The sequence below is a fragment of the Metarhizium acridum genome (assembly GCF_019434415.1).
Source record: "Metarhizium acridum strain ARSEF 324 chromosome Unknown scaffold_578, whole genome shotgun sequence".
Classification (NCBI taxonomy): domain Eukaryota; kingdom Fungi; phylum Ascomycota; class Sordariomycetes; order Hypocreales; family Clavicipitaceae; genus Metarhizium; species Metarhizium acridum.
Window position 1 is genome coordinate 571,878 of NW_027094046.1, and position 16,857 is coordinate 588,734.

At 51.6% G+C, this 16,857-nt stretch overlaps 7 protein-coding genes and 1 non-coding gene across 8 annotated transcripts; 4 read left to right on the forward strand and 4 right to left on the reverse strand.

Moving 5' to 3' along the window:
* Window positions 1-178: 178 nt before the first annotated feature.
* Window positions 179-1,458, reverse strand: J3458_021269 (mitochondrial 37S ribosomal protein mS45; the record flags this gene model as incomplete). The annotated part of the gene is made up of 2 exons (XM_007814009.2): window positions 945-1,458; window positions 179-721 (listed from the first exon to the last, which is right to left on the reverse strand). The coding sequence occupies exons 1-2, from the start codon at window positions 1,359-1,361 to the stop codon at window positions 179-181; spliced, it is 960 nt and encodes a 319-aa protein (XP_007812200.1). The 5' UTR covers window positions 1,362-1,458.
* A 135-nt stretch (window positions 1,459-1,593) lies between these two features.
* MgSsk1_3 (response regulator) lies at window positions 1,594-5,421 on the reverse strand. Its single transcript, XM_066122514.1, has 2 exons — window positions 2,852-5,421; window positions 1,594-2,794 (listed from the first exon to the last, which is right to left on the reverse strand). The coding sequence occupies exons 1-2, from the start codon at window positions 4,653-4,655 to the stop codon at window positions 2,130-2,132; spliced, it is 2,469 nt and encodes an 822-aa protein (XP_065972524.1). The 5' UTR covers window positions 4,656-5,421; the 3' UTR covers window positions 1,594-2,129.
* A 463-nt stretch (window positions 5,422-5,884) lies between these two features.
* On the forward strand, window positions 5,885-7,580 carry J3458_021271 (uncharacterized protein). The gene is made up of 4 exons (XM_007814007.2): window positions 5,885-6,370; window positions 6,445-6,675; window positions 6,769-6,946; window positions 7,006-7,580. Exons 2-4 carry the CDS (start codon window positions 6,465-6,467, stop codon window positions 7,361-7,363), a joined length of 747 nt encoding a protein of 248 aa, XP_007812198.2. The 5' UTR covers window positions 5,885-6,370; window positions 6,445-6,464; the 3' UTR covers window positions 7,364-7,580.
* Window positions 7,581-7,702: 122 nt separating this feature from the next.
* Window positions 7,703-8,415, forward strand: J3458_021272 (uncharacterized protein; the record flags this gene model as incomplete). The annotated part of the gene is made up of 2 exons (XM_066122515.1): window positions 7,703-7,862; window positions 7,964-8,415. The coding sequence occupies 2 exons, from the start codon at window positions 7,703-7,705 to the stop codon at window positions 8,413-8,415; spliced, it is 612 nt and encodes a 203-aa protein (XP_065972525.1).
* A 230-nt stretch (window positions 8,416-8,645) lies between these two features.
* Window positions 8,646-8,740, reverse strand: J3458_021273. Its single transcript has one exon. It is a non-coding gene; the product is annotated as a tRNA-Glu (tRNA).
* A 282-nt stretch (window positions 8,741-9,022) lies between these two features.
* Window positions 9,023-12,885, reverse strand: J3458_021274 (uncharacterized protein; the record flags this gene model as incomplete). Its single annotated transcript, XM_066122516.1, has 8 exons — window positions 12,056-12,885; window positions 11,242-11,961; window positions 11,018-11,180; window positions 10,628-10,952; window positions 10,521-10,550; window positions 10,119-10,465; window positions 9,725-10,067; window positions 9,023-9,643 (listed from the first exon to the last, which is right to left on the reverse strand). The coding sequence occupies exons 1-8, from the start codon at window positions 12,471-12,473 to the stop codon at window positions 9,023-9,025; spliced, it is 2,967 nt and encodes a 988-aa protein (XP_065972526.1). The 5' UTR covers window positions 12,474-12,885.
* A 1,656-nt stretch (window positions 12,886-14,541) lies between these two features.
* J3458_021275 (uncharacterized protein) lies at window positions 14,542-15,349 on the forward strand (the record flags this gene model as incomplete). The annotated part of the gene is made up of 4 exons (XM_066122517.1): window positions 14,542-14,562; window positions 14,665-14,841; window positions 14,911-15,067; window positions 15,126-15,349. 4 exons carry the CDS (start codon window positions 14,542-14,544, stop codon window positions 15,347-15,349), a joined length of 579 nt encoding a protein of 192 aa, XP_065972527.1.
* A 548-nt stretch (window positions 15,350-15,897) lies between these two features.
* Window positions 15,898-16,563, forward strand: J3458_021276 (uncharacterized protein; the record flags this gene model as incomplete). Its single annotated transcript, XM_066122518.1, has 1 exon — window positions 15,898-16,563. The coding sequence occupies one exon, from the start codon at window positions 15,898-15,900 to the stop codon at window positions 16,561-16,563; it is 666 nt and encodes a 221-aa protein (XP_065972528.1).
* Between the last annotated feature and the right edge of the window lie 294 nt (window positions 16,564-16,857).

Sequence of the window (16,857 nt, forward strand, 5' to 3'; positions counted from 1 at the left end):
TTTAGATGAGCCTGTGTTGCTGGAATTTTGGTATTCATCTTGGTCTGCTGCAACGCAGCACTGTACATGGTATTATACAACAAGCTCACGGCTTGATTTATGCCACCCGCCCCATCGCTGTAAACTCAAAAAACAAAACACATGTATAATGGTACACATGACTCCTGCGCATCGCCCCTCAAGGAACCGAAGTGGGAATCTTGACCACGCCGCGTTTACGGTCGTCAAACGGCGCACCGTACCTCCATCCTGTACCCTTCCGTGATCGTCCATCCCTGCCGACGTCATCCACGGCAATCTCCTTGAAGCGGAACTCGTACCGGTCCGTCTTGACGCGCGTAGTCATCTGCTCCTCTTTGGCCTTTTCCTCTGCCAACTTCTTGGCCACGCCATCCTCCTCCTTTTGCACGGCAGCCTCGAACTCCTTCTTGCTGTCTTCCCTGCTCATGCCCTTGAGAATATCGCGCTCCATCTTGATGAGCTGCGGCTGCGGGGACCGCGCGTCCGCCGAGAGCATCGTCTCGTGGAAAGCCTTGGCGGCGTCTTCACGCGTAAACTGCCTTGACTCGGACACGGGCACGAATAACTGCTGCATGGTCAACTTGTGCACGTGGACCTCGTTGACTGGCTCGTGCGGTTCGTTCTTTTCGCCCTCGCGGTATGACGTCTTGGGCAGCATGCTCATGACTGCTTTTGCGTATGGCGTAGCCAGTTTGTTGCCCTGTTGCTTTCTGTTAGTCGCCGCTCGCCAACAAAACTTTTTCAGTAACACAAATGGTAAAAAAAGGTCAGTATATCAGGCAAAACTAAGTGTCTAACCACAGGTGGTGTCTTCAAGACTAATCGAAAATTTTTATAGTTGTCTCATCATGTGAAATGCATTTCCCCCCAAAAATCATTGGAGAGCACATTTAAGGAAGGGGGAGGATACTGTCATTACTTACGTCTTTCACCCATTGCCTCTCCACCTCCTTGAGCCTCACCACAGCCGCAACTCGTCTCACATCCACACCCATCTCGGCCGAAACAGCTTTGAGGGACTCTCCTCGCTGGGTAATCTTCTCCCATATCAGCTCCCTCGTCTGCTCGTCCAGGACCGGCTGGCTGCGGAACAATGGGTTCTGTGGGAAAGGCTGGTCTTGGAACGGCCCCAAATATCGGGGCCCCTTGCCACCCTCTGCCAGCTCTTGGCCGTCTCTTGATTTCAGCCATTGGTACATTTGCTGGCGAGCTCGGCTCATCTTTTCGCGGTACTGTGTCGAGGAGAATGTTCGCGCAAATGGCCCTGCTGACCTGGCTGGTTGGGGCAACGCCCGGTCAGCTGCCAATAAGGCAGAGGTGCCATTTATCCTCGGCGGCATCGTTGTGATGGAATGGTTTCTCAGCTTGGGAGAAGCCCAGTAAATAGCCGCATCCAAGTCAATTGATTTGGCGGCCTACGTGTCGTGTGGATGTGAATGTGAATCTGAAGTGCAGCTCAAGGATCAAAGCTCTGCGGGTGTAGTTTTTTCGAACCGATCGGTTCCACTATTTTTCCGGCGCCGGCGATTCTTAATCCAAAAACACCTCGGCCACAACCTCCTCTGAGAAGCCCTTGCAAATACTATCAATATACGGAGTACAGACAAAATCATTCTCACACTGAATGATGTAATGGGTATTAATTCATTAGCCCTGCGACGCTCAAGAGGCGCCCATAAATTCCCGAATAACACAAAGATTTGAGGCTGGCACATCTAATTACACTCATATACTCTGGTTCCGCAGGTGACACGCAAATGTGCCTCTTCGCATCATAATGACCCATCATGGAAGTACCGTATCCTAGTTTCCCACCTCGTTCATGACTGCCGAAAATGTGGTAATAAACCGGCCTTGAAGAAATTATGCCATTATACCATTCATGTTGACGCGTAGCGAGCGTCTAAGAAGTCGTAGAGAGAGATGATCGGCTCTTCTTCGATCTGGCCTTGGGTGCTGCCAGAGAGTTCTTGGCCGCCTCCCTGTCTGCATCCTGCTGAGAGAAATCTTCCTTCCACTTGCGCCAGCCGTCAAAGTCGATGAGTGCCTGCATGCAACCCCATTCCATCACTTTGCGCTCGAGCCACACAAAGTTGACCGGCTATTATTCACAGGTTAGTATTTGAATGGGCACAATGAAGCAACAAGCGCAAAATGTGGTCTACCTTGGTCAAAAAGTCATTGCAGCCTGCAGCCAATGCTTCATGTCGGTCACTTTGCAGGGAACTGGCAGTCAATGCCACAATGATCACAGGACTTTTGAAACAAGAAAGATTTTGCAGCCGATCCTGTTCCTTGATATCATCTTCCGAGTTGCCGGTCGCATTGTCAGGCGTTGTTGTAAAGACACCGATAGTATTGACCCTTTCGAGTCTTCGAATCTCCCTGGTTGCGTCGAGACCATTCATCACCGGCAGTTGAATGTCCATCAATACAAGATGGAACCCGCCAGTCCTCCACTTTTTGACGGCGTCTTGTCCATTCATGGCCGTCTGCCATCGTACTTTTAATCGCTTTACAAATGCTTCCAATAGCTTCAGATTAATGGGGTTGTCTTCGACAATGAGAACATTGATGGGAGGGACACTCCCGTTCAGGACATTGCCGGTCGTGGTAGGATATTCTGAGCTTTTTTTGCTTCTTCGCGGCCGGAGACTGGGTGCCCTCGGAGACGAAGATCGCGGAGGAGGAGTAGCAGTTCTGGCGGGGGTTGCTTCCGGACCAGGTGATTTGGCCATTGGGGTTTTCGCCGTCGCGAGTCCGGACGGATGGTCTGACGAGCTTGAATGAGTTCGGGAATGAGGTAACCGCGGGACAAAATTCTGCGTACCGTGGCTACCGGTATTGGAGGCTTGCGGCCCTGGAGTATGACCGGCCATCAACGTCGGCGAAGATGTATGAGTCCTGTTTAGTCGAGGCCGGTCTGGGCGGTCTCTATAGAGGCGTGACCTGCTGATGGCACCCGGAGATGGAATGGGAGGGATATGGCCGGTTCCCAGAACAGCGATTGAATGTGGTACTGCACCGTTGGGCGCTGTTGCCGGGACAGCATGTGAAGTATGCGGTGAAGGTATGGCCACGACGGGTGGGAAATAACCCTCGCCGGCTTCTGAGGGTCGGCCGTCCTCTGTGATGTAGTATGTTGTAGTCGTACCTGGGGGGATCGGCACGCGAGGAGAGGCTTTCGGGGTTCGTCGGGGAACGTCGATGATGAGAGCTTCGTCAATAGTCTGACCGCCAGGAAAGTAGGTATCCAGGGTTCGAGCCATAACTTCCTCTGGACCAAGGGCCCTTTCTTTTTCTTGGTCTCGCGGATGTACACGGATGACGAGGTCCGGAGAATCAAAAGTGCGACCCAATGAATTGGCGTATTTTCGCAAAATCATATCCCGAACATCGTCGACCAGGTCATCTTCGTTTATGGTGATGGTCGTAGCAGAGGCATGTGGCCGCCTGACCCAGATCTTTCGGGTGACCATGATGGTATCTATAGAGTGCCTATGTTCAGTATCTGTGGCGGCCTGTGGTTGGTTGGATCGGAGAAGAGTCTTGATCAGGCTTGTTTGCCGGCTGGCGAAAAGGCTCTGCCGACGTGAAGGCTGTGGATCACTCGTGGCGACGGATACCGGACTGGGGGCAGACGAGGCAGCAGATGCCGATGCAGCTGCAGGAAAGGACGCAAAGCTCAGCTGGTCGATTTGACGGCCATGTTGCGGGGGCTGGAGAGGATCAACTTCGAGGTCGTCACCAGTATGTGCGGAGGGTGCCCTCACTCCTGAAGCCGAGGGGCCAATGTCGAAAAGCCGCAAGTTGTGACTGTGGTTATGGATCCGTCCAGCACCACCACGCTGTGGCGAGTTGCGGTCCCCGACGGCCAAACTCGAGGTACGAGAAGGACGAAGAGGCGAAGAAGATGTCGGCGATGGAGTTGACCGCGACGGGGGCGGCAAATGAACCGCAGTAGCTGGGTTTGATTGTGTTGAAGGATCAGGATGAAGACGAGATCGAGATGCAGCCCAGGCAGAGCCATGGAGGTGGTCGTGGCGGGGCGGGTCCTTGTCGGATGCGTCCATATCATGATGTGCCTGGCCCCTGCCCATGTCGACGGGTCCCATGGGGATGTTCTGGGGGGCCTGGGAGACCTGGGGGCCCAGTTTTGGGCCATGCGACAGCGGATGGCCCTCTAATTTCTGCTGTGGGAGAGGTTCTTCGGCGAGGGGTTCAGGCTGCGTTGGCGGTTCCTTGCCTGAAACCTTCAACAAGCGCTGGAAGAACGGACCTTCAGCGGGTGGTTCACTGTCGAGACCTCTGGCTTGACTTGCGCCTTGTTCGTCGCCTGCCCAGCCGTCCTGGTCCTTGTCACGATGCTGTCGTGTGTGTCCATCCCCATCACCGTTTTCGTTTTCGTTCCCGGCTGCGGTTCCATGGCCAATCGGTTCGGGCTGTTCATCGCTGGTCTGGCTCGCAGTGCGCTGTGCGTGCGAGGCAAATGATGCTTCACGGCTGGTCTGGCTGGGAACAGACGAAACAGACGCCTCCCCAAGACCGCTTCGACAAGACGCCAGGGACGACGTAGTCGAATGTCGCCGCCTCGACAGCCGCGCCTTGATGCGGGAAGCAATATCGTGCGCCATCAGCTCGCTCGTGTCTGCCAGCGATGGCTCATCGGTTCGGAGCAGATGGCTGGACGGAGAGGTTGCCGAGGGGGCAAAAGGGGAAGAAGACCCAGTGTCGCGCTCAGCCTTTCTGCTCAATCATCAAGCTCATCGTGCTGCTCCGTGCCGATGAAAAAGCTAGAGAAATCCCGCATTACCAGGCGCGCGGGAACAGGCTTTGAAGAAATGATAAATGCAAAGGCAAAAGGTGGCCGCGTGGAAGAGAGCTGCCCAACTTGAACCCGATGGCTGAATCACAGAACTGATTGGCATAAAAACAATACGCCAACCCGGGGCTGGAGCGGATTGTTTCCATTTGTGTGGTCCGTCAACACTCAATTCATGCATTCGCCCAATGCTACCGCAATTTACGAGATAGACTTTGACAAACTCTCTTGGCTGCTTTTGACAGCCACTATGACCGGAGCATGGACTGCAGACTGGGTCTCTGGCAGCATCTTCCTTTTCCGTCAAACTATAGCCGTCCGTAGCATCGAGGGCTTGGCCAGGTCAGTCATGATGCAGCATGCGGCTTGTCGAGGTGGACACACAACCACACGAGGGCTGTGGTGGTCAGCTTCTCCCAGGCCCAGGGTCAATTGCTCGGGGCGCTCATCCATTTTACTCGGGGCGCTAACGCCCCAATTTTTCTGCGGTCAACCCCGCTGCCAGACCCCATAGTACATTCTCAGTAAAAATGCATGGCAGCTTTACTCAACACTAAAAAGCTCTATTAAAAATTAACGGATTTTTTAATAAAGCTGCAGCCGTATAAATTTTTCAGCGGGCAGTAGCGTTTTTCCTTCTTTAACACTACCTCGGCCTGAAAGTGTACAGCGGCTTAAAAAAAATCATGTAAATTACACAAGCACCTTATCATTTAATTGAGGGCATTTACTGCCATGCATTTGAACTGAAAATGTACTGTGGGGTCTGGAATCGGGGCCGCTAGACCAAAATTGGGGCGTGGTGGGGTATTGAGCGCCCCGAGTAAAATGGATGAGCGCCCCGAGCAGTTGACGGCCCAGGGGACCCCTGGTTCTTGTCTTGGACAATGGTCTCGACTGTTGTTGCTATTGTTGGAGGCACAGTGACACGTCTACCATGTGCGTTCCGCGGCACAGTGCGACACAGTCTATGTTTGTCGTACTAGTTGGATGGTGCAGATGATGCAGGCAGCCGTGAGCCGAGACGTCGCGATGCTTCATGTTGTGGGCTCGTTGTTCACAGCGACGATGCCTGACTGCCACAAGTGATTTGAGAAACTTTGAAACTTCTCTTTTCTTATTTATTCTCCGTAAATCATTTGTTGAATTATCAACCTGCGGCTGTGGAAGACGACGTCGCACAAATATGCCGTTGCCACAGATGTTGGCCCAAGATGGCACGACAACGCCATGGTTCCAGTCTGGCTGTTTGTCCATGATGGATAACCTGACGCCACCCTGCCGAAGAATATGGGCGGACGCGCGTCAGATGAAGATTGGAAGGCTTATGGTTGTGGCAAACAAGGCTTTCATGCCTTTTTTGTCCAGCAAACGTCGCACGGTTTCCATATAACAGCAATTCTTGTCACACCCGACGAAACGAGTGAGGCACTCGCTCGAACCAGCCGTTTTTACAACCCAACAAGACTGCAAACTTGTTCACTTCGCATAGTGTGCAATAACGTGACATGGGTCACACGGCATAATGTAACCACGAGGACGAATCGAGTACTTAAACTGCCCGACTATCTTCATCACTGCCATCTACTAACATCATTCAGGCTGGTAGCTCGACACAACCATGATAGAAAACTGCACGACGCTGTATCCCAACGATATAGTTGGCCGAAAGGTCAGTGAGTACTCGGACCAGCACTCAGTCCCTCTTCCTGAAGATCTTGTCAAGTACCATGAATGGGTGATGCGCAGTCAAGAAAACTCCTACTTCACCATTTCCCTGCTCGAGGCGAAAATGTTGTCGTGGATGGCACGAATGGTTAATGCCAAGAGAGGTACGAATCCACCAGGATCTATCCATTTATTTTCTTTTTCTTCTTTTGGTCTCTCCATTTGCATCAGCTATTAACTGTAACTTTCCCCTCCAGTCCTTGAGATTGGCACATTCGTAGGTTTCTCCGTGGCCACTTGGGCCAACGCAGTTGGTAAGGATGGCAGCGTCACCGGCCTCGAGAAGACTCCCGAGTTTGCACAGATGGCCAGGGACCAGCTCAGCAGGTTCGGCTGGAACAACGCCCAAGTCGTTACGGGCGATGCCTTGCACACGTAGGTCGGAAACCCGGTTGTCGCCGATACGGGACTTCACTGACGCAACATGGTGGCAGTCTGGCCGGGCTTGAACCCCCAGAGCCATATGATATCATCTTCATCGATGCGCAAAAGTCCGGCTACCCCGCGTATCTGAAGATCATACTCGACCGATCCCAGCCCGGGCAGGCCAACAGGCTGCTGCGCCCTGGCGGTTTGATCATTGGCGACAACGCCCTTCGTTGCGGCCTGGTTGCGGACGAGTCGGACGATAACCCGGCTACAAAGACGGTCCCTCGCCACACCATCAACTGGGACTGGAGTAGTATTGCCTTCTTGGACGAGTTCAACAAGATGATGCATGGTCATCCGCGTATTGAAGCCATGCTGCTGCCGGTTTTTGACGGGCTCGGTCTGGGCAGGTTGCTGGACTGAGCTCTGGTGGCTATGCTGTGATGATGACCTCGGCAGAGACAGTAACAGATTGTTGGCATGTTTAGAATCAAGTCTCTAGAATATTCTCTGGCTATAAACGTATTATGACCATCATTTTTTCTGACTTTGTTGCTGTGCGAGAAAGTGTGGTTGACGAAAAAGAGTTCACCTTTGAAAAGGGCGCCCCACCAACTAACCTATACAAAATAACCTGGGTCATTTCCTTCATCATCGTACACGTCTGGAACGAGTTCTGTGAATATAGAACCGGCCGCCTGATTTATTCCTTCAGTACTAGATTTACTCTTTATTCACGACCGTCATCAGGCCCCTGCGACAATGAGCCACCCGACTCGTGTCGACGACCTGTACGACAAGCAGGTTCCTCGTCCGGCTAAATCGCCAGCCAAGACGGCTCAGATCCAGGCGCAGAACCGACGACGGGAGTATCTGGAGCGGCACCCGGCCTATTTCAACAGCCTGGACCACGAGCTCGCAGGCACGTAGCTGCACCTCGCTGCCCCCCCCCCCCCCCCCCCCCCTGCCACGGCTATTCACGTCTAGTAAAAACAGGTCCATGGCTAATACCCCGAGCCGCAGACCCGGTTCTGTACGAACGCCTCATCAAGCGGCATCAGACCTCCTCGGAGCGCCAGCAAGAAGGCCAAGCCAAGGGCTACGGACGCGTGCTCGAAGCAGACCTTGCCCGCGGGGAGACTCGACTCTCCGCGCTCGCCACCGAGGCCGCAGGCGAGCAGCGGGAGGATTTGTCGCCGGCCAAGCACAGGTGGCACGCCGCGTCGGATATAGACAATCCCTGGGACGGGGAAGCGAGCACCAAGGAGCAGGGTTTCGAGTTGTGGAAGGAGTTTCTACGGGAGCGGTTTATACGTGGTGGGGATGAGGACTTTGACTACGCTAGGGTAGACGGCAATGAGGAGCTTGACGTGGTGTTGCGGCGGGACGAGGAAGACCGGTGGTTTGATGATGAGGAGCCGAGTTGGGCTGGGGATGGGGGCGCGGCGGGCGAGACTGGGGTGCAGGATTTTTGAGGCTCTACAATACGAACGAGTAATAATGATGATGACTTTTTCGAGTGGACTTCTTGATGAGGCTGGACAGATGGGAACGAAATAGAATTCCCTGGTCCTAGAGCCAGTTCTGCCGTCCGGGTGAATGCAGCAGGTGAGTAGCGAGCCGCTTCAATTAACAAGGATAAAAAGAACAGCGGCTGCCGTTAAACGACAGAGCACGGACGGGAAAACCTCCAAAAAAAATAATTCTCCGGTACAGGGAATCGAACCCTGGGCTGCTCGGTAAGAATACTTGATAAGGATACTTGAGAGCGAGCGATGTTAGCCACTACACCATACCGGATGCTTTTAATTTGTTGGGATAGGCTAGGCTATTATTGTATTTAAATGTTCCCAGATCAATGCGCTGCTTCATAGGAGCACATAGTTACATGTGGCGCGTGGCCCATATCATTGGCGGGCGGCGCCACGCCGCGGGAGTGCACATGCATCTGGATGATCAAGACAAAATTGCTTTTGAGAATGGGCTTTATTAGAGGTATGGGACTTCAATTCTGTTCTTTGAAACGTTGATGAAAATCGCGGGTCCTCGTGAACCTAGTAGCATTCGTCAACTCGCAACTTGCTAAGCTGATATGTGAGTCGTTAATGCAGTCATGAGATTTTCCAGTGCTTTTCTCGTCTCATTATCCCAGTCTAGCTTCGGAATATCCACAAGGGCCGTTTTATTACCGATTTCGTCACCGTAGAACTTTTTGAAGTGTTTATCGAAGTAGTGCCGTACGTGGGGAAACTGGCCCCATTGGACGAGGACCTTGAAGACGTTATGCATCTTATCCTTGTTCACGATGACCTTCCACCCCAGCAACCGCTCGCAATGGAGCAATAAGCCGGCAAGTCCGGAGGCGCAAGCGGTAGCCAGCGAGCTCCCGGTCTCGTATGAATGAGATTTGCCGTCGCTGTTTTTGATGGGGATCCGTTTGCCCGGCAAGAGGAACTGGACGGACTTCTCGTTCACCCGGGCAAGCTTCTGTCCCTGGTGAGAGGCGCCACCAATCCGCGTGCACTCGTTCAACCACTGACCCGGGAACGAGCGGTCGTCTTGGCTGCCACCCGAGTCGCTCGTCGAGCAGAACATGAGAATATTTTGTTTGTGGGCTTTTTTCACGGCCTTGCGAAGCGCTTCGATGTCCTCGCTGTTCGTGGTCCCGTTTTCTATCGTCCAGCTCATCGATATGATGTCCACCTTGCAGTCAACCGCCCACATCACTGCCTTTCGGGTTATTTAGGAAGGAAGCTCGATAGGGAATGGCCTCAATTCACTTACCTTGGCGGCAGACTCTGCCGTGATACGTCGCCCGCTGTCATCTGGCGCTAAACGTTCCTCTAGCCTGGCGATGAAGAGACGCGGATCGGCACAGATTTGGGTTATCAGTTTGGCCATCTGAGCTCCGTGCTTGCCCGATGGAACGAAATAAGCATTCATGAACTCGGTCGAGTTGGGGTAGTGCGAGAAGCTTTTGCCCATTGCGATTGCCCGCTGGAGGGATGGGTCGCTCGCGTCGATGCCATCATGGATGATGGCGATCTTCATAGGCGTGGCCTTTGCTTCCTGACAACCACAGAGAAACCTGCGGAAGCTGTCTAGGCATCCAATCCAGGGATGCGATCTACATTGAGGTTAGGCTTGTCCCCTTATGATAGAATAGCGAGTTACTCACTCTTCTTCATTCTCGGCTATGCTTCGGAAGTCGGAAGCATAAGTGAAATCTTTCGTGTCCAGATATTCCTTTACCTCAATTTCACTCTGTTCCTTCTTTGCGATACTCCCCTGGTCTAGTGATATTGTCTTTAGACGCTGAATCAATGACTGGCCTTCCGATGCCAGCTGCTTGGCATTCTTGGCTCGGAAGAATGTCTGGTGCTCTGACTGTAGTCCGTTGATAAAAAACGCCAATACGTATTCCTCAAGGGCCTTTGGTCCCCTATGGATGATATTCAATTGTGTCTTGAAGTTATTAATCGCGGTCAACAGCCTTTCGCGCTCGAACTCGGTGTCGTCCTCGCCCTTAATGGCTGGTAAACATTCCGTTGCATAACCTCTTTGTTTCAAGTCTGCTCACCTGTCGTACGTAAAGATTTATTTTGCGCAGCTGTACCCATATTAGCAAGCCTTCTTTGAATACTATTTTTGCAAGTCGCCAGCTGTTTATAGAACTCATGGCCATACCTTGGGGAACTTTTTACGGTTCCCGAAGCCCTTGGGGCCAGACCAACCCATCAAGGCGGCCCCGTTGCCAGAAGGATAGAGGGATATCTCTCTTACAGAGCTCGCGCAATTGAATATTACATCGCTGCACAAATCTACCTTTTTCCAATCCCAGACCTCCACGTCGAAACCTCTAAGCGCCTCTTCGATGGCGGGATCACTATGGCGCTGTCCACCATAATCTATGACGGTGACTTTGATGATCTTCTTTACCTGGCTCTGTCGCAACCATTCAAAGACGGCTCTCAAGTCAGTCATACTCTTCACCTCTGCCTGAGGAAGCTTCCTAGAACGAGGCGTGTGTTAGCGGGTTGGGGATTACGCAGAGCTATCCTCGTGATCTTTGCTTACTTCCTGGCGAATTGCTGAGTCTTTGGTAGCTCAACAGATAGCATTGGTAGAGCCACGTATTTGAGCACGCTCTCGAAGCGGATGTGTGTGCCTAGCTCCCTGAGAAATGATAGTGAAATATAAGTTTTCGGAAGACCGGCTAGATCAAAATCTAGGTGACGTTCTATTAGTCTAGTCAGTATAAAGCTAATCAATTGTTTAGGCAGACATGTTTCTCTACATACCATCATCCGACTGGTAAAGAAACTGAACAATATCATCACGGTTATCAAACTCGCGAACACAGAAGGCTAAGATGTGCTGTGCTACAGGGTCTGCAACCACTACTTTGCGCAAAGCTTCTTTCTTCACCTCTTCTGTGTCACCATTCTTGATGACTGAAAGCAACGTTTTGAAGGCTTGGCATTCCTTCAACCTCTCAATTCGCTCTTGATATGGCGTTCTCCCTGCCTTATTGGTAGCTTTCAAGGCCATTTTCCAGGCTTTGAGCATATCTTCGACGATAAGCAGTCGACAATCAAGCGCCGGGATTAACATGCTGAGATTCGTCGATGTAGTTTCTGCGGACGCCGCCGCAGCCGGAGTTTCCGTCCCTATTTTGTCGTCCTCCGTATTAGGCTCGTCGTCTTCATGAGCCTCAATTTCCGACCCCTCCGCTTGCAATGATGACGCTTCGCTTTCATCATCTTTCAGATCATCATCTTGCAGGCTAGTTCCCCCCTCGGAAATATTAGCGCTAAATGTGCCTTGATCTTCGTCCCTTGCTTCGGACTGTTCTCCGTTTGAGCTATCATCCTCCATTTGCTCTTGTGGAAGCATTTCTTTCAGAACATCCTTCAGTATGTCCTCCGTAGCCTCCTCTCTCATGAACTGCACGACCTCGTGTACAGGGGTATTGTCCTCGGAGGTCTTTTTCGTAAAAGATACCAGGGTAGCTCGCGCACCTCCGTGTCAGGATCGGCATTGACGGAGACAAGTGCTCGAGGGCAAGCAAGAGGCAGTTGAAGATCTTCCTCCCGTCCCTTTGATATAGAAGACCTTCAATGTTGTTGACCTGGAGCACGACATCGACGAAGTCGTGTTGCTTAAAGACCAGCGCGTAGGCAAGCGTATTGTATTGCAAGTTTGGATGTTTGGCATCAAGAAGGTGATGATGTTTTCCCAAAAGCTTCTTGAGGAAATACTTGATGCCAACATGGCCGTTACACCAGCTAGACCAGCTGTCGTACATGGACTTATTTTCCAGGAGCGTGAATAAGACGTGTTCGCCATGTTCCCCAGCTGATTTGACTCTGGGTTTCTTCAAAAGATCTTCGTATTCCGCAAACAGCGCCTTGAACTCGTCCTCTACGTTGGCCGGTGAATTAGCCGAGCTCAGCTCCTGAGCTTTTTCTTTACTGTGTGATCTGCTCGGCTCTTGGTGGTGAAGTAGGCGGCGGGCGGGGCTTGGAAGCATTTGAGGGAGATGGTTCCTGACTTGACTTGGTCGTCTTGAGACATGGTCTCCGACCCCTTTTTGCGCCTTTCCGAGATTTCTGCTCTTTTCCTCCCTTTGCAGTCCTGCGCTCCACACTTTGAGCTTCGTCAGAGTTGCAAGCCATGCTCCTGGACTTCCCAGCACTATTGCTCAATTCACAGAAAATCCAGAACACGTCTTCTTGCCCGTACGAAGTATTCAAAGATGGTCGAGTACCTATAGATTATATTGAGATGCTCAAAGCGGAAAGACACTGGCGACTCATTTCAAGATGCAGTCTTGCCCCCGAATTCCGTATAAATGGGTACCCTGAAACGGGGGAAAATACGTATTATCACGGGCTGTTCCCGTGAGGTTGTGTCGTGGTCTGCATATATTGGCCGAGGATCTCCCATGTTTAGGTTGGGCAGAAGACAAAGTGAGGAGTGAGAGAGCACGACAGGCATGCACGCGACGTCAAAAGAGGGTCGAGACTGGCCACCCACCACGCCCCTTTAAACTGTTCTAAATAGGTCTGGTTTATTGGTATTTTTGCTGCGGTAGGGAGGCGCAAGCCGAGTTTGTTTAAGTATTATAAGTATGAATATTCCTATCGAGGTTATTTTTGGCGAAGTACCGGACAATGAAGCTACGGCTGTTTGGGCCAAGTGCACAGGAGCCGCGGCTCGTGCCGTGGTGGATGCATTCGTTAGGAAGCACCCCACGGCTGCGGTCTGGTGCATATTGGGCTGGAGTCTAGCACAAAGGGCGCCACTGTAAAACTGAATGGGTGTGTACTTAAGTACTTTAAGTACCTACCTACCTACCTACCTAGGTACCTAGGTACCTAGGTAGTTAGGCATTGGCCCGGTACATCCATTGTTGTCCTGATGTCACGTTGTTAGTAGGGGATATCATGTCCTGTCCATTTTCTCGTGTCCACCCGCCAAATCTACCCAAGTTCCTTCCGCCTTACGGAGTAACTACTAACTACCGTTTTATCCCACAAGCATATCGTTTTAAACGTGACCATCTGTCCTTTCTGTGCAGTTAAGCGTTTCGCCTGCAACACGCCCATATGCACTTAACGGCGTGAGTGGGGTTTGTTGGATTTACGATGCCTCACTTGGCTCACGATTGGCGTATTTGATGCATCATTGAATGATTCATTCAAAAACTGATGATTGTTTTTATGGTTCTTCTTCTTTTTCCGTTTCCCGTGAGCGCGCAAGTCCTTTGTCCAGACAGCCACCGCCGCAGGATGAAGTTGCGCCGCTTGAGTCGCATATTCCCGCCAATCTAGCCTGCCTGGTGCTTGCTGCAGGCGATCCTCACTCGGATGCTGTGGCGTATGTCCATCATCAATAATAGTTTCTTTGGTTCAGCAGTGCGCGTGCCATCTTGGACCAGATGACAAACATTGGAAATGACTGCGATGTGAGCTTATCGTGGTCAAGATCGCCAGACCTCTGTAGCTTCGAGACCAGGAACTTCCAAATCACCTATTAAGCCAGACTCTTTGGTCGCCTGTGGGCGCAGTAGCCCTGTCGGCATGAGTATCCAGTTCCAGTGCGCCGCAGCCTACCAATGCCGCAACATACGACTCGCGCTGACAGCACGTAGGCTTGTTTTGATTGACGGGGTCGCGACCGCGAGAATCGAGGAATCGGCACCGAGCCGTGGATGCAGCTTTTTGCAGACTAGATTCCCGGACGCCATCTTACACGAGTACCAGTTTCCATGTCGGTCGCATGAGCAGGACTATGGGCCATCTGATTTCAGCCAACAAGCTTGCCGCATTTTGGACGAAGTCGCTGGTAACAGGAATAAAGACGATGCGAGTCGAGACGTAATCCTGGAACGTTAATCTCAAGGTGCAAAGCCAACTACCACCGGAGGAATACAAACAAGGACTGCCGCTTTTCTTCATGGGATGTGATCTCGGAGGCTCCCTTGTCATAGAAGTAAGATAAGCACTAGAACTTCAAATACTCGAGATATAACCTGGTGACAAGTCCGGGAGTAGATCGTTCGCCTCGCTACGGGGGAGCCAAAATACCACCTCATTATGATGGATATCGGGACTATTGTAAGCAATACTGCCCATAAATTTATCTCTTAGGTCCCTGGGACTAACCGCACATAAATGTTCTTTGGCACGCCGCACAAAGCCTTGGATATGTTCCCTTAGGAGCAACACATAGCTCGCCTATTGTCTATTACGAGTGCTCTCGCGGAAAGCGCAGTGCAGCTATTGCAGCAGCTTCCTCAAGCACTCGAGGACATTAGCACGGATTTCTCTACTCTTTCTCATCATTTCCGCATCATCGATTTTCTCCAGCGTAACAGTATCGGATCGACTAGACCAGTGGGTGTTAATAACCCTAACCCTTTCTCTTGGTCCTAACTTCTTCAAGCTGATTGTGTCCTCCTTTAGACGATAGCCGAGGCTTGCGCGCGCCTGGATGTCGCGAAGGAGCATAACGTAGAGCTCGACTGCGATCACACCCAATTCTGGGATTTTGGAGACGGCGACTCCACTACTGAACTCATCTGTGCTAATCTGGAGGGCGTGACCAGCATAGGCCTCGACCGTAGGTTCAATGGGACCTTTGATATATGAGCCCAAAGCTGACCCTCGTCACCATGCAGCTGTGAGACTTCAGATTGGCCACTTTGTTTCAGCTTTAGCGTCCATTGATCCTAATACACACCGGCTCAGGCCGATTAAGGCCCTCCCAAATTCGCTCGACTGGGTTGTCAGAGCCAGTATCCTACATATCACAGGATCGCCTGGTTCTGCAACCACTGGCATTGCGTCTTACATACTGCAAATGCTTCTCAAAAGCCGGACTCGGAAAGAGCGCTTGTGTTGAGCTTCTCATTTAACAGACAAGACATCCGAGCCCGGACTTTTAACAGCCTACTGTCCCTGTGTCGGCAACTTCTGCTGGCGCTCCCCTCGTTGTTCCATCACGTCATGTGGACTTGCTCGTTCCTCATACTACGAGGGCTCATCACAACAGAGACGCTATGGAGTGTCCTTCGCTCACTAGCCTTGCATTTCTCCCTTTACATGGTTGGCACACCTCTTGTTTGTGTTATTAATCCCTTGCATGAATGTAATGTCTCGTTCAACTCCACCCTCAAGCGACTGAGTGAGTTTATGTCTTTCACTCAAGGCCCAGTTTAGATTATCCTTACGAGTGATGTTTCCTTTACGCTCAAGTCCCCACCAAAACGCTCATAGAAGATCGATTTAGACAATCAAGGTGACAATAAGTCAGCCGTGGAGAACTTTGTCCGGGCTAGCCTGTCGCAACTCGCAGCAGAAAACCGAATATGGCGCGAAAAGAAACTTCAAGATCAAGTTATCGAAAAACTCTGCGGCCGCAAACCAAATTACCTGCTTGCGGTCAGGAGCATGGATCTGTTAAGAACCGCGGCGACGCAGTCGACCCTTCCATCCGTTCAGGCAGAGATCGACCGGATGCCTCGCACCTTAAACGAGTCGTACAATCGCTCAATTGCAACAGTGTCGATGGACAACTGGGTGGGCTGCGCCTTGCGATGGATTGTGCACGCAGTACGGCCATTGTCGGAGCGAGAACTAGCCGTAGCCGTCGCACTGCATGAATCCAAGGACCAGCCTTTCGAACTCCTCAAGAATCATATCTCAGTGAGCATCACGGCGGATCTTTTCCACATTGTAGGGCCCCTGATAAGGGTCATTGACGGCCAAGTTTTGCCTTTCCATCGGAGCTTGAGAGATTATCTGTCTAAATTCGACAGTCCGGTGGAGCAAGCCAGTCGTATACAGGATCGTGATGACAGAGCTACGGATCCCCATTTTGAGATTCTGACACGATGTCTAGACTATATCGAGATGTTGATACAACACAGCAGCATTGTTCTAGCCAACAACCAGCCAACGTTGGTGTTGTCAGACGCGCAAGTGGCTCTCGTCGACTATTCCTGCCTGTATTGGCCGGAGCATTACAAAACTTGTGCAGCCAAAGTCGAAGATCCAAGCAATCCTCAAGGTTTCCCAATTTTTGGCAGAGACGAGGCGTGTGACTTTCTGGGCTAGAGAATACAAACGAGCCGGAACGTTGACTGCCAAAGGCCACACCCTTGATACCCGTCTCAAAGTGGTATGCTACTTTGGTTTGGATGATCTTCTTAATGATTCTCTTGTTCTCGCCAAATCCACCGTATGAAGTTCTAGCGAGCTTCAAGACGCTCTGAACCTAGCTGCGAGCCAAGGCCGCTCTACGATCGTCGACCTTCTCCTCCGCGAAGGAATTACATCCATCGATGCATTGTGCTTGGCATCGGCCAATGGATTCGATAACGTGATGGGCCTACTCTCAACAAGGATGTC